The 16163-nt window shown below is 45.6% G+C and overlaps 1 protein-coding gene and 1 long non-coding RNA gene across 2 annotated transcripts in view; one reads left to right on the top strand and one right to left on the bottom strand.

The window, feature by feature from the left end:
* Positions 1–342, bottom strand: part of TSPAN3 (tetraspanin 3) — a 25091-nt gene extending 24749 nt beyond the window's left edge. Inside the window, exon 1 of the mRNA XM_082735971.1 lies at positions 58–342. Coding sequence (XP_082592097.1) covers positions 58–120 — 63 coding nt within the window. The 5' untranslated portion in view covers positions 121–342. The remainder of the gene's footprint in view (positions 1–57) is intronic.
* LOC309867282 overlaps positions 1–16163 on the top strand; it is a 16587-nt gene extending 424 nt beyond the window's left edge. Inside the window, exons 2-4 of the long non-coding RNA XR_014313092.1 lie at positions 10335–10478; positions 15451–15508; positions 15718–16163. This is a non-coding gene — a long non-coding RNA (uncharacterized lncRNA). The remainder of the gene's footprint in view (positions 1–10334; positions 10479–15450; positions 15509–15717) is intronic.

Below are 16163 nucleotides of genomic sequence, written 5' to 3'. Positions count from 1 at the left end.
CTCCCCTGGGCCGCGCCGCCGGCCCCTCGCCCTTCCCCGCCCGTCGGCCCCGCTCACCCAGAAGATGAGGTTGAGAAACACCAGCACGGTCTTGGAGGAGGTGATGCCGCACTGGCCCATGGTGCCGGCGGCCCGCGGGGGCCCTGCTCGGCGAGCGGGATGCGCTCACCGAGCGCGGCGGCAATGGCGGCGCCTCTCCACTGGTAAGTGCCCGGCCTGCGCTGCGCTCACCGCAGCCCCCGGTGCCGTCGCGCAGCCCCGGCCCCAGCAAGCACCTCGCTTCTTCGCGCAGCCGCCGCAGATCCCCAGGCTCCCCGCGCCGCTCCCTGGCAACCGAGTCCCGCCCCCGCCAGCTTCAGCCAATCACTCCCGCGGTAGCTGCAGCGAGGCCACGCCTCCTAAGGGAGTCGAAGATTTAGCGCCTGTTGTTGGCCTCCGGCCGCCCTTGAAAGCCCTAGTCTCGTCGACGAGTTCCAGAGGAGCAAACCCACTCCCCTATTATTGAGCTACGTTTGCTATGCTAGCCTTCTAGATGATTGAGGGCTCGCAGAAGGCTCTTTCTGCCTAGCCCGTTCTCCCCTAAAGAGGTCGGAGCGTGAATCTCTCCCACTTCACGTCGTTTTCCTGACAAGGTAGCACCAAAGCAGCACTGTTTGGGAGAAGTGCAGTGAACACCAGCAAATTTTTATGGAGAACTTCTTGGGCCAGGCGCTAGGTCAGCTCTCAGAAGCGTCATCAGAAAGGAGAAAGGGCTGCTAACGGCGCTGGCAAGGCGGAGACACGTTTGCGTGGTGAGGTGGCAAGGTAACAAGTCAGTCTCAGAGTAGGACTCGATGGTTTACAGAAATGTAAATTTCTTTCTTTCGTTCCTTCCTTCCTTCTTTCCTTTTTTTTTTTTTTAACATTGTAACATTTCATTCTCTTCCCACAATCTTGGATTGATCATAATAATTAGCATTTATTGAGAGCTTACTGCCTATCACACACTTTCTGGCTACTAGCTCATTTAACCCCCATGGCAACCCTAGGTGGAGGGACTATGGTTATCAGCCTCATTTCACTGTTGCGAGAATTGAGGCTTAGAAAGATTAACAAATTTGCCCAGACCAACACAGAGTGGGTGGTTTGAATCTTAGGAAGATTAACAAACTTGTCCAGACCAACACAGAGTGGGTGGTCTAATGCAGAAACTGCAGTCTTTCCTGCCGTTACAACCCTGTGCTTCCTCCTCAATCAGGCCCTTAAGATGCCTGTTTACTTGTCCTTACTCACCCTGTTGTTCCTCAACCTCCCTAGCTCATCACCTTCCCCAGGCACACTCAGCAATACCTTTTCATCTCACCAAACCATTCATTTGTACTAGGTTGCAGCTGCCACTTATTCACTCCAAACTTTTTACAGGTGCACCTCTATGCCTCACTGTTCTAGGCAGTGGGTTTTCCACAGCGAGCAAGACAATGGAGCTTGCATTTGGGTAGGGAAAGCAGACCTAAACAAATAGGCAAGTAGCTTTATGGACTGATGTTGGGCAGTAATGGAAAATAATGCAGAGGACGGGGATAGAGAGTGATGACCCTCATCACTTCATTGAGGAGAGTACACTGGAGGAGATCTAACTGAAGGTAAGGAAGCAGGCCATGTGAATATCTGGAGGAAGAACAGCCCATAGGTGGGGATAGCAAGTGTAAAGGCCCTGAGGCTGGAATGTGAAAGTAGGAAAAGGAACACTGAAGAGCCTGGTGTGCTGGAGGTCAGTGGAAAGACAAGAATAAAGTCACCAAGTGCCTAGTAAGCTATGTGTCATGGGAAGATACTGCAAGACTCAGCAGACCAGTAACCCGTCTGACTTTAAGTACCATTCTTGCCACCATGCATGTCTTAGTTAGCATTTAAGAAAGCAATTGGTTGGGTGCCTGAGTGGCTCAGTTGGTTGGGCAACTGCCTTCAGCTCAGGTCATGAGCCTCAAATCCTAGGATGGAGTCCTGCATTGAGCTTCCTGCTTGGCGGGGAGTCTGCTTCTGCCTCTGACCTTGCCCCTCTCGTTTTCTCTCTCTAAAATAAATAAATAAAATCTTAAAAAAAAAAAAAAAAAGAAAAGAAAAAGAAAAAGAAGAGCAATTAATCATGGCTCTCAGGCACAATTCCCTTTGAGTATCTATTGCCTTTTGGACCCTTCTCTCTAAAAATTCCTCTCTCTGCTTTATTGTTAATGCCTTTCCTCCTTCTCCAAAACATCTCCTTTGCTTTCTTCATCCTCATCCCATCCCTTCCTGTTTCCCTGAAGAGCCCTTTATCCCTTTTTCATTCCCCGGTGCTTGCACCTTCATCCTGTACTTCCTTTTGTGTGCCTACCCCCCTGGTAGCTCTCTACCCTATCCCACATGCTACACAGCTTTCCCAAGGGTAGGCCTTAGAAAACTGGTTATTTTAACAGCATCCCAGGTGCTTTTTTTTTTTCTTAAAGATTTTTTTTTTAAGATTTTATTTATTTGGGGGCGCCTGGGTGGCTCAGTGGGTTAAAGCCTCTGCCTTCAGCTCAGGTCATGATCCCAGGGTCCTGGGATCGAGCCCCACATCGGGCTTTCTGCTCAGCAGGGAGCCTGCTTCCTCCTCTTTCTCTGCCTGCTTCTCTGCCTACTTGTGATCTCTGTCTGTCAAATAAATAAATAAAAGATTTTATTTATTTGTCATAGAGAGAGCACAAGCAGGCAGAGTGGCAGGCAGAGGCAGAGGGAGAAGTAGGCTCCCCACTGGACAAGGAGCACGATTCGGGACTTGATCCTAGGACCCCAGGATCATGACCTGAGCCGAAGGCAGCAGCCTAACGGACGGAGCCACCCAGGTGTCCCATCCCAGGTGCTTTTAATGTGCTACAGGAGTTCCAAACCATTGGTCTCAGTTTATAAATATGCTCAAGGTTCTCCAACCTAAAAAAAGAGAAAAAGCAACCTTTCACTTAATGCTGTGCTTTTCTTCCTTGCTCCTCAACCAAAATTCCTGAGATCATCTAATCCAACACTTCTCAGACTTCACTGTGCACATGAATCACCTTATTAAACTGCAGAGTCTGATTCAGAAGATAGGGCTGGGGCTCAAGGTTCTGCATGTCTAAAGGGCTCCCAGGTGGTGTCAGTGCGCTGGACCACTCTTTGTAAGGAAAAGCTGGATTTCTGGTCTTAACTCTCTTGCTTCCGACTCACCGTTTGCTCATTGCCATGTGGCTTCACCCCACAGCACAGCCGACATTTGTTATCCCAATGTTACCCATGAGCCACCTGTTACCTCTGATCTGAGGCAGCATATATAATGGTGAAGAGCGCAGACTTGGGAACCAGATCACCTGGGTTCAAAATACAGCCTTCCCACACTGGCTGGTGACATCTCTGTGTCCCAGTATCTTCATAGCAGGAAGGAAGTGATGATGGTAACACCTGCTGCACATGTGGTCTCCAGAATTCAGTGATTTAGTACACTGAGAGCTGTTAGGAGCTGAGAGTGGCCCACCAGTCCTTCATAAGCATTGCTGTTTTTCATTTTACAAGACCTCCCGGCAGCATTTGACTCCACTGACTCCTCCATACCTATAACTCTCTTCTCCCTTACCTTCCAGAACAACCCTCCCTTTGTTCTCTGCCTACATTTGCTTACATTGTCTTCCTGGGATGATGATGTTCCCTGGGGGTTCTGGCTCAGGCTCTTTGATTTTCTCAACCCAGCTGAGCTCGGTGGGTAACCCATCTTAGCCAGTGCCTTGGATTCAGTTACTATCTAAGTGTGGAATTCTCCTGAATCTAGAGCTTTTTCCCAGGTCTCTCAGTTTCCTATCCACATATCTGCCTGCTGCAGGGCTCCATGTAGATTCATTAATTCATTCAACACGTTTGTTTTCCTTACTTATTCTGTGCCTGATCCTATGCCAGGTGCTGGGGCTATAGCAGAGAAATGGTCAGACCTGGGCCAAGACCTTCGGGAACTCACAATCTGGAATGGAGATTCAATACTAATTCTGTGATTATTGATTAAAGTGTAATTGGGATAAGCAATACAAAGGAGAGTTGCAGGCTGTTCTGGGGGTGTATAATGGGAACCTTGACATTGTCTGGGGGTGACTCATATGTTCTCCAGACCAACATGTCCTAAACCAAACTCATCACTTCTCCCAAACATTCCCTTCTGCCTGTGTTGTTTTGCTCAATGAACAGCACACCCGTCTTCTTATCCAGTGTGTCATGACCCACAGTATCCCTCGCTGACCCCTTCTACCCACTGGGAGACTCCTCCTTTCTAGAAAATTATCCTTCTCCGGTAACTCCTGGCCCTCTATAAATTCCTACTGCCTCGTGCTCAAGCAGTCTTATTTTACCGGTAAAGTTGTACCTAGAAAAAAAGCAAACAAGGAGTGAGGGTCATCGTCAGAAACACAGACCCACTGTGTGCCCTGTGGCTCCTGACTGTGACACTCCTGTCTGGGGGACAAGGAGAAGATGGAACACTTGTGCTTTTTCTCACCGATTCTTGGCTTATAATTTCCCCCAATAAACCCTGTTCTTTAGTCCATACTATGGGAAATAAAATGTACTCTGATCCACATTGTGTAATACAAGTGTCTATGTTTTAGCAAGAAAGAAAAAAAATATTATTTCCATTATAAAAGCAATGCCTACTTATGGTAATTAGTGTCTTTATTAGACCAGCTCTGCTCTCTGATTTGGGACATTGCAAATAATAATTGTAATAATAATATTTGAGTGTGGTTGACATTCATCCTATTTCAAGCTATCTCACATTTGAACACCCTATCTCTGTGGAAGAATCTCTACCGTATGAACCTTATAGGAAGCCTGGCAAGAGCCAGACAGTCCTTCCTGTGCTCAGGCAGCTAGAACATGGGCACATGATTATTGTTAGTGAATCAGATGATTCTGCCCAGAAGTCTGGACCATGAGAGAGTGACACGAAGACACAGGCACAGTTAGAAAGAATATTTGTTACAGCAGTGCAGGCATCGGGAGTCCAGCAGCAGTGATGGCTAGGGATGTCTGGTGACAGTCCCAGCAACAATGTCCTAACCAAACCATTGACCTTGGTTTGACCTTGGTTGGGTTCTCTCCTACTAAGCCTTCCTTAGCTTCCAAAAGATGCTGAGAAGCACCTAATGTTCTTACAATAAATCCTTTACTGCTTAAGGTGACTGGAGTCAACTTCTGTTGTTTATAATCTAAAATCATTTTTTAAAAGTATGTATGTATGTATGTATTTTATTGAGAGAGAGCATGTGAACAGGGGGAAAGGGCAAAGGGAGAGGCAGAGAATCTCAAGCAGACTCCATGCTGAGTGTGGAGCCCAGTGTGGCACCCTGATCCCACAACTCTGAGATCATGACCTGAGTCAAAGCCAAGAGACAGATGCTTAACTGACTGACCCACTCAGGTGCCCCTATAAACTAGAATCTTGACTGATACAATGATTGCTACAGAAAAATTGTAAAGTTCTAAAAAGTAAAGGAAAGGAAAAAACCCATTGTTCTACAAACAGAAAAAAATTACTATTGACTTCTTCTAGTCTTTTACTATATACATATATTTGACATAATTACAAGTACGTGATTATATAAAACTTCATATACTCTAAGCTGATTTTACAGTTGTATAATTTAGGGCTCCTGGGTAGCTCAGGAGGTTAAGCTTCTGACTCTTGATTTTGGCTCAGATCATGATCTCCGGGTTGTAAGGTCAAGCCCTGGTTCGGCCTCTTGCTGGGCAAGGAGCTTGCTTAAGAGCCTCTATGTCCCTCTGCCTCTCCTCCCGGTCTCTAAAAAAAGAAAAAAAGAATCATATGATTTAAAAGGTAACAGATTTGTTGTAGAAAATTTGAGGATACCAAGAAATAAAAAAATAAAAACCAATGCGAAAAAGCTACAACCCAAGATAACTGCTGTGCATAATTTAGTGTATTTCCTAAAAAATCTTTTTCTGCATTTTTACATAGCTGAGAATACACTGATTATTCCACACATTTATGCATAGTTAACTGAGCAATTTTAACAGTTCTAGATAAAAGGTAGTGTGAAGAGGAGCTCAGGGATGGCTATGGATAGTCTCTGCCATGCATGTGGTATATTACTCAATACCAATTAAAAAGCCTTAATGGATTCAGGGCTTTAAAGATGCAGAAAATCATTATGCAAGTTTCTTGGCAGTGAACATGCATATTATGCTGCCCGTCACAACTCTGCTTCTAGTGACAAAAATACAGAAGACATTTTGTTCGGCAATTTTCCTGACACTGTTCCAAGCTCTTAAAAAGTTTGTCCATTACTGGCAAGTCCTGAAACACCATAGGAATCACTATTGTTCTTAGTGTCATCAAACATGGCAAAGACATCCCATGAATTGTGGAATCAATTATAGAGTTTGAGAAACACTGTTCCAGGGACAGGGGAAGGAGTGGAGCAGAAGAGAAACAGCTGACAAGCTGACTCCGTGGGGTGGCATTGGGCGTGAGTCCTGGACCCCAGCTGCTGAGGTTTGACTCTTGGAACTTACCGCTTAGTTGTTTTGTGACTCTGGGGAAGTTCCTTTAAACTCTCTTGGCCTGTTTTCTCACCTGTAAAATGACATTTGCTGATAAGTAAGTGAGTAACTATGAAGTAACTATAAAGTGCTCAGCTCTCTTGCTGGGCTGCAGTATCCATGCATGACACAGAATTCAACTATATCACAGAATCTGAGTAGCCTTGTAAATCCTTTATACCACAATTTCCCATTTCCTAATTTATTCCTTTTTATTAAAATTTTTACTGAATTAAGACATATTCAGAAAGGTGCACAAACCATAAATGCACAATCTGGTTGTACCAAAGTAAACATACTTGTGAAGCTACCATCCAGGTCAAGAACTAGATGACCAACATCTGAAATCTCTCCTAGGTCCTGTTGGTCATTATCTCCCACTATCTAGACTTCTGACAGCAGAGGTGAGTTTTGTCTGTTTTTGAACTTTTTAAAAAATATTTTATTTATTTATTTATTTATTTATTTATTTGAGCATGAGCAGGGAGAGGAGCAAAGGGAGAGAATCTCAAGCCGACTCTGTGTTGAGAACAGTCCCATGACCTGGAGACCACAACTGAGGCAAAACCAAGAGTTGTATGCTCAACTGACTGAACCCCCAGGTGCCCATGTTTCTGAACTTTGGCCAGTAAAAGCACACAGTGCATATCCTTCCACGTTATGTTTATGAAATTCATCAGAGCTGTTGCATGTAGCAGAAGTTTACTCATTTTCATTACTGAATATATTAAACTGGGTGATTATATCATGATGAATTTGTGCATTGTATTGTTCAGGAACATTTGGGTTGTTTCCAGTTTAGGCTATTTAGAATAGTGTCAGTATGAATATTCATAGTCCTTCAATCTATGAACATGGTATATCCCTTCCTCTGTTAATTTAGATTTTCTTTAATGTGCCCCAATAATATAGTATGTGGTCTTGTACACATTTCACTAGATGTGTTCCAAGATATTCGTTGCTTTTTGTTTTTGTTTTTGTTTTTGTTTTTTTCTTCTTAGAGAGGGTGATAGATCACAAGTAGGCAGAGAGGCAGGCAGAGAGAGAGAAGCAGGCTCCTTGCTGAGCAGAGAGCCTGATGTGGGACTCCATCCCAGGACCCTGAGATCACAATCTGAGCTGAAGGCAGAGGCTTAACCCCCTGAGCCACCCAGGCACCCTTTGTTGCTTTTTTGATGTTACTGCAAATGGCATTGCTTTTGAACCTCACTAATTATAGGTGCTTAGTAGAAGTACTACGGAGTTTTGTTTATAGAGCGGATCCAGCTGCATTGCTAAATTTAATTAATGAATTGTCTTCTTATTTGACTCATTTTTGTTATTATGTCTTCTACTTTACTTGGGCTTAGTTTTCTTTTTACTTTTCTAACTTCTTCCTCCACAAGTGGGGGACATCTTCTGTTCCTGTTGTCTGGTCCCTCTGCCCTTCTGGATCAGTGGAGTTTATGAAAAACTGCATCAGCATGCATCATTAACAGCTCTCCCTTCCTTCTTTCCTCCTATCTCAAGGCTTCGTGTTGAGATTCTTCACCTTTCAGAATGATAAGTGCTAGCCCTAGTAGGCTCCCCTATTTTCTCTCCTTTGGGGATTGCAACCTCATTTAGTGCAAAAAGGTAGATGTGAGGACTGGAATTTGATGGGATGCCTGGTTGGCTCACTTAGTGGAGCATGTGACTCTTGATCTTGCGGTTGTGAGTTTGAGCCCCACATTGGGAATAGTGATTACTTAAAATTAAATCTTTACCAAAAAAAAAGATAGGGTATCTGGGTGGTGTAGTCGGTTAAGCAACTGATTCTTGGTTTCAACTCAGGACCTGATCTCAGGGTCATGAAATTGAGCCCCACACTGGGCTCCATGCTTGGCACGGAGTCTGCTTAGGATTCTCTCTCTCTCCTTCTACCCCTATCACCCAGCTCTCTCTTTTTCTCTCAAATTAAAAAAATAGAAATAAATCTTTAAAAATATGAGACAGGAATATGAGAATACTGCACTGGCTACCTCAAAAAAGCAGCCCATTTACAGCAAAAAGGCAGTTGTGCTATTTTCTAATTATTAAATATTTGGGGTCTCCAAATGGCAAACAGAATTAAGTGTATTTCTACCTTTATTTAAGTGAATGCATTGCTCTGTTTCCTAGTCCAAGCATGGACAAGCAATTATTTTGTCTTTCAGATTCTTGTAATTGATTGCCAGTTTTGATTTTCAGAATTGTTATGCATTTTTGTGTTCTGTGGGTGAGTACGTGCGAGAAGTGCAGAAGGCTGCAACAGGAACTGCTCTCCAGGCACCATTTAGAATAAGACATCTCCTGGAATGAGCTTTCTAAAATGCAGCTCTGACTATCCCTTACCCTCACTTAAAGGATTTCAATCATTCTCTTTATCTGCTGAATAGGGACCAAACTCCCAGTTTGGCTAAATGACCTTTTGTAACAAAGCGCCTGAAGGAGGTTCTGGCCATACCCAACTATTTACTGTTCTCCAAAACTGCCCTGCCTCTCCCTGCCTCCTGGCCTTTGGACATGTCATGCACCTGTGCTGGGATACCCTCTCTCACCTGCCTTGACCTTGAAGGACAGCTCATCCTTTAGATTCAGCTCAGTCATTGCCTCCAAGAAGGATTGCTGATCTACCCCTCCAGCTGAGTGACGTCCTCTTCCCTGAGCTCTGGCAGCCCCCAACCCCCAGGCATTCTACCGTCAAGTCACTTGCCACATTGGTTTTTGAGGGACTGTGCTAACCTACGAGTTCTTAAGAGAAAGGACCCAGCAATTGCACTATTGCGTATTTACCCTAAAGATACAAACGTAGTGATCCAAAGGGGCACGTGCACCCGAATGTTTATAGCAGCAATGCCCACAATAGCCAAACTATGGAAAGAACCTAGATGTCCATCAACAGATGAATGGATCAAGAAGATGTGGTATATATTCACAATGGAATACTATGCAGCCATCAAAAGAAATGAAATCTTGCCATTTGCGACAACATGGATGGAACTAGAGCGTATCATGCTTAGTGAAATAAGTCAAGCAGAGAAAGACAACTATCATATGATCTCCCTGATATGAGGAAGTGATGATGCAACATGGGGGCTTAAGTGGGTAGGAGAAGAATAAATGAAACAAGATGGGATTGGGAGGGAGACAAACCATAAGTGACTCTTAATCTCACAAAACAAACTGAGGGTTGCTGGGGGGAGGGGGTTTGGGAGAAGGGGGTGGGATTATGGACATTGGGGAGGGTATGTGCTTTGGTGAGTGCTGTGAAGTGTGTGAACCTGGTGATTCACAGACCTGTACCCCTGGGGATAAAAATATATGTTTATAAAAAATAAAAAATTTAAAAAAAAAAAAAGAGAAAGGACCATTTCTTAAGCATCTCTTTATCCCATGTCCTGTGTAGGGAAGGCAGTCATGGGTTGTTGATTGAACAGTGTAGTTCCTTTTTGGGCTGGGAAGGCCTATCAGATGTGATACTCGTGGTACTAAGGCTTCCACACAAATGAAGACGCTGGTGCATGAAAGGCAAGGACAGCCTCATTCACTCCCATACATCTACTGTTCCCGCAGGCTGTGTCCTTAAGCATGTGCAGGCAAACAGACAAGCATTGCTTCCCACCCCCACGCCCTGTGCAGGCCAATTGCCCTTTTCTGTCCTCTGGGCCCAACTCTCTCCCACATCCCCCGCCTGTCACACTTGGGGTAGAAAAGAGACAAAGCAACAAACCAGTGTGAAATCTGCTCCTTTTTGCTATCAGAGCTGAGAGACGGCTGCTCCAGCCAGTGGAAGGAACCTAGCCTTGGGGTGAAACTATCCTGGAATCAAATCCTGATGCTGCACCTCCACTGTCACCTGTGTGAGCAACTCAACCTCTCTGGGCCTCAGTTTCCTCATCTGTAAGGTAAGGTTAACAAAGCCCAACTTGCAAGTGGTTGTCAAAATGAAACAAGGCCAAATAAGTGCCTGGCACAGAACAGGAGCCTTCAAAATGCTTCACCATCGCTGAAGGGGAAACAGTTTCAGCACAAATACAACCTGTAGCTCCCGATTATCTTAGCGCATGCCTTGTCCTCCACAACACACTGGGGCACCTGTGAGGGCAGTGAGGATGTCCATTTTTTTTTTTTTAAGATTTTATTTATTTGACAGGCAGAGAGGGAACACAAACAGCTGGAGCAGGAGAGGGAGAAGCAGGCTCCCCACTGAGCAGGAAGCCCAATGTGGGGCTTGATCCCTGGACGCTAGGACACAACCCAAGCCGATGGCAGATGCCCAATCGACTGAGCTACCCAAGTGCCCCGAGGATGTCCTGCTCTTATGTGTGTCCCTGGCTGCCCAGCCTAGAGCCCACAGACTGGAGGCTGCAGGGAGAATTTGCTGATGGAGGGACTGACTGCAGTAGGGACTCCCATGCCTGGCTGCCGGCTGCAGCGCGTGTGCACGCAGATAAAATAATCCCTCTTTCAGGTGGAGACATGCATTTGACGCCGACTCAGTGAAATGGCCCCACCAGAATCAGAAACAAAACTTCCTCTGTGGAAAAGACGTCCTGACCTTAATTAATGTTTCCATAACCTAAACAATACATTGGAGGGGGTGGGGATTAGAGGAAGGAGAGAGAAGAAAGAGAGGCAAACCCTTTGGAGGTCCTTACAAGATGTGACCAGCAGTAAATTGTGAGGTTTTGGAGCAGGCTGGAAAGTCAGGAAAAGGCATTTCTTTCAGCAGGAATAGAATTACAAAAGCAATTTACAGAAGAATAGAATAAAGAATTGTGGGAGAAAGAAGGAGTAAGGTGTAAGATTCCAAGGGTCAGATCCAGGGGAGCCCCAGTGCCCAAGGTAGGGTGCTGGGCAGAGGACAGAAATAACAGGTAAGGGAGGGCACCATCGGGGCCTGGGCCCCCTGGGGAAGCCTGTGGAAAGGAGGCAGAGGGTAAAGATCTCCAGAGCTCAGGCAAGGGAGCCCAACACAGCACCCTCTCCTGCCCCCTTCAATATCCTAAACCCCCTCCCCAGGGGCAGAGGGCAAGAGAAGCTGCCTGTTCTGGGCCCACACAGCCCTTGCTGCCACAGGGGAAGGAGGCCCCTCAGGGAGTGGAGACAAACTGGAAGGGGGGAAGAGCCAGGGAGGCCTGAGCAGCTTCCCCCTTTCTGCAGCCACCTACTCAGGTGGAGCAGTTGTGGTACGAGAGAGGATGAGGCAGAATGATGAAGTCATTGAGGAACCTGTTTCTGAACTTCACAGGGAGGGACAGAGGTCAGCAAGACAAGCCATGGCCTTTCATCCCCTACACGGCCAAACCCTCTAGGTCCATCCCTGGCCTCCTGCAGACACTGACTAAAGCCTCAGTCTCTCTGTTCTCCCACCAGCGAAGAGACCAGACATATCTCCTGATCCTGCCTCTCCTTTGTTTTTGACGAAGTGACAGGCCTCCAGGCCCCATCTCACCCCTTGGTGGGGTCGGCTGAATCCAGACATAAACCATGGACTTTGGTTGTAAAAACAATGCATCATTTTATAGCCTGGAATGATTTCCAGGACAGTTCAGTGAAAAAAGCAAGATGCAGAGGAATATATATAGTGTGTTACTTTTTAAAAATGTCTTTTAAAAATTTATTTTTATTTTTATTTTTTTAAAGAATTTATTTGTATTTGTATTTGACAGAGAGAGATCACAAGTAGGCAGAGAGGCAGGCAGAGAGAGAGAAGGAAGCAGGCTCCCCACTGAGCAGGGAGCCCGATGCGGGACTTGATCCCAGGACTCTGAGATCATGACCTGAGCCGAAGGCAGAGACTTAACCCACTGAACCACCCAGGTGCCCCCAAAATGTCTTTTTTTCAAAGTTTTTATTTAAATTCCAGTTAATTAACATAGAGTATAATATAAGTTTCAGATGTGTTATATAGTGATCCAACACTTTTGTACATCACCGGTCATCATCATACATCACAAGTGCCCTTCTTTTTCCCCTCCCCATTACCTAGGTCATGACCCCCCCACCTGCCTCCCCTCTAGTGACCGTCCATTTGTTCTCTGTAGTTAAGAGTCTGTTTCTTGGTGTGTCTCTTTCTCTCTCTCTCTCTTTTTCCCTTTGTTCATTTGTTTTGTTTCTTAAATTCCACATATGAGTTAATACCATATGACTGTATCAGCCATTAAACTTGTTAAAAAAATAAAAATAATTCTGTAAGTTCTAAGTTGCATGGTATCAAAACCCACTCATGTGATTCAATGTGGGGAATGTGCTAATGGTTCGCACAGAAAAATAACCTGGGCCCAGGTACTGCTGGGAATCATGGGATTGGTACACTCACAGAGCAAAGGCTCTGTCTGGGGTTCCCTAGCCTCTTTTCTGTGCTTCTGCCTTTCTACTGCTGGGCTCCTTTTCCACCGCTCAGACCCACCTGCTCTGGCGCATAAGTCTAACGTTGCTCAGTCTGGATTGGCCTCCCTCACTGGTGCCATCCAATTGGCTGTGGCCATGGGGATGGGGCTGCTCGGCTTCTAAGGCTGCTTAAGACTCTCCTCCCTCTTCAGTGGGACCTGCGGCTGGAGACCAATTACAAGAAGAGGAAGGCAGTGACAGACTGACTTGGTACAAGCTGTTGCAGGAGGGTCACTCAGAGGTCAGGGCAAAATCCAGGGCACTGGGGCCCTCTAAACATGGGGAGGCAGATGAAGCCTCTTGCAGAAGTGAGGCAGAGAAACAAATTTGACCGTTGGGTTAAGAGTCCTTCCCACTCTCTGGGCTTCTCCTGAGTGGCAGGAGGGTTTGGGACTAGATGATGCTCTGGGGTCCTTTGATCTCCAAAGGGGAAGAGAGCAGAGTGCAGTGAAAAGAGCATTGAACCAGGAGTGGGGAGTCCTGATTTGGAGTGCCTCTTTGGAGTGACTTGCTGCTGGACCTTAATCAGCCCATATGACCTCCAGTGAGTCTGTCTCCTCTACCAGATAACATTCCTTGCAGGTTGCTGTGAGAGTTAAATAAAACTCACGGGCCTACAAATGTCTTGTCGACTGTCCTGTGGGTGTAGGTATGATGGATGATTATAAAACCTACTGCTTCTGTAAAATGGTAGCCTAACCACTTCCTCGTCCCTCTGTCACAATGAGCGTGGGAGTAAATGAGACCGTGCAGGCCTTGTGTTAGGCACTGACCTGGACGGAACACAAGAGCTGGGCTGAACTGCTTGTCGACTGTGTGACCCTGGCCAAGAGTCCTTCTGTTTCTAGGCTTCCACTTTTCATCTGCAGCCTGGGGAGAATAATACCTATTTCACAGGCTGTAGTGGGAATGGATGAGAGGGCGAGTATGAAGGGTGCTGTGTGGACTGTGTTGAGATTTTCAGTAAGAGGAATGATTAAAGGGACTAGTCCCTGTTTCCCTAGCTCCTGCCCTGACAGCCAAAGCCAAGGTGGGTATACTGTGATGTTTCATAAACTCACACAGGCCTTCTGCAAAGCCCTGGGAGGGATCCGAGCAATGCATTCACATGGTCATAATGGTTCTGTAAAACTGAGAGAAGTAAAATGTTTCCGTTAAGACCATTGTGTCTTTCACTGTAACTTCCCTGTCATAGTTCCACCATGTCGAAAGGTGTTGGATGGCTGTAGACATCTCTGGGGTCTGGCTAAGGGGAAGTTGAATTGAAGATACGTTTATTTAGCTTAGTGGGGGTATAGTTATATAGTTCATACTCACTCCTGTTTATACCTAAATTATTGTTAGCCATTCTGGCAATAATATTCCTACCCACCAATACCCACCATGCCAGCTCACCAATTACCATGACACGAAGGTTTAGGCCAGAGGTCATATTGAAATATGAATGTGTCAGCTCCCAGTACTGGCAAGTTTTGGAGGAGAAATGAGGTTTTGGAGGAGAAAAGAGCCAGAGTGGGCCGGTGAAAAATTCTTCCACCATCAGAACATAGGACTCATTTCTCATGGATGCTCAGTCACACTGGAAATTCTCTCCTCTCAAAAATATACTCCTGGGTCGCCTGGGTGACTCAGTGGGTGAAGCCTCTGCCTTCGGCTCATGGGATTGAGCCCCACATCAGGCTCTCTGCTCGATGGGGAGCCTGCTTCTCCCTCTCTCTTTGCCTGCCTCTCTGCCTACTTGTGATCTCTCTCTCTGTCAAATAAATAAATTAAAAATCTTTAAAAAAATATACTCCTGCTGAAGAATATACTCTGGAACGCTACATGTACAATTATAAGTGCATCGCACATTCTGTTTCTCTTTCATGGGATTTATGCAGAATCAAATGTATCAGGATTCCATTGTTTGAAGGGCTTGAGTCCTGGGCAAGTTCCACAAGCACCCGGTCCTTCTGTGTCAAGTTGCATGTTTTATGTGTCTCATTATTTGGAATCACATCTCAGTGTGACCGATGCGTCTTGTCCTGATGAGGTCTGGTAGCTCCAGATGAAATGGCACATGAAATTTTCACCAACAGAGCAAGACAGCCTGGAGGAACAAGGGTTCCCGTGACAAGGCTTCTGTACATATTCATCAATAACTACAGTGTACATAGCGCAAGAGTCATTTTATTACACAATTACGCTGCTAAAAGCAATGTAGCAGCAATTTAAGAATGCATCTGAATTGCTCTGGTTAACGAGCCGTCAATTCCAAATATTTAAGATTGGCCCTCACCCTGCAATCTTACAGCTCACTTGTAAAAGATATTGGATAGAGGTTGCCGCCAATTGGGCGACAATCCTGAACATTTCCAACTTTATCGACAGATCTTGAAGTTGAACTCTCCAAAACTATTAGTAACAAAATAACAGATTGGCTAACCACACCGGGAATTATCTTTCTATTCCTTTTTAGGAAATGCTAACTTATTCTCTTTATAGGAAACGTCATGTACTGTACTTTACAGCGTCATTATATGAAGAAGCCACCAAAAGATATGTAGCCAAAAATGAAGGGGAAAAAAAAGTATTACAAAGATGTGTGCAGCATTTAAAACTATTAGGCTATTTGGGGAGATTATGCAATATTTGGACTATGTTGACTTTTCTTATTTGTGGATGGTTTTAATTTCTTTTCTCATTCCAAGTAATTATTCATGTTTGTACCTTATTTTATATTTATAATTTTTATTATTTTCCTTACAAAAGTCCTCCAATGTATACAAGCCAAAGAACGGCAAAATGTAGGTCTGCTCTCCCCTGAGGAGCTGCACTGGAGCTCACACCCCAGAGACTGCACCACGGCTCCTGTCCCTCCTGCCCCCTCGGCCCCACCAGTGCACACTGGAGTGGTCACTGCTCTCCAGCTGACAGCCCCCATCCCTGGGCCCAGTGGACAGCAGCCACAGGCACCTGCCAGGACAGGGGGCAGGGCCATGACACCTCCCTGCCACCCCCCTGCCCCCAAGCTCCTGAATTCAGCTTGCTGACAGGTCTCGATGCTCTGACACCTTCTCTGGCTCCTCCCCACCATCAAGACAGAATGGTCTGGCATTTAGGGCCCTTCAGGGTCTGGTTTTATTTTACATTGAAAATGGGATTTTGACCATTAAGTTTTCTTGCAGAATAAAGTGGATAAACAGGAAGACAATTTA

This window comes from Mustela nivalis, assembly GCF_964662115.1.
Source record: "Mustela nivalis genome assembly, chromosome: 6".
NCBI classification, from domain to species: domain Eukaryota; kingdom Metazoa; phylum Chordata; class Mammalia; order Carnivora; family Mustelidae; genus Mustela; species Mustela nivalis.
The sequence above is the reverse complement of the archived record's forward strand: the minus strand, read 5'-3'. Positions and strand labels throughout refer to the sequence as shown.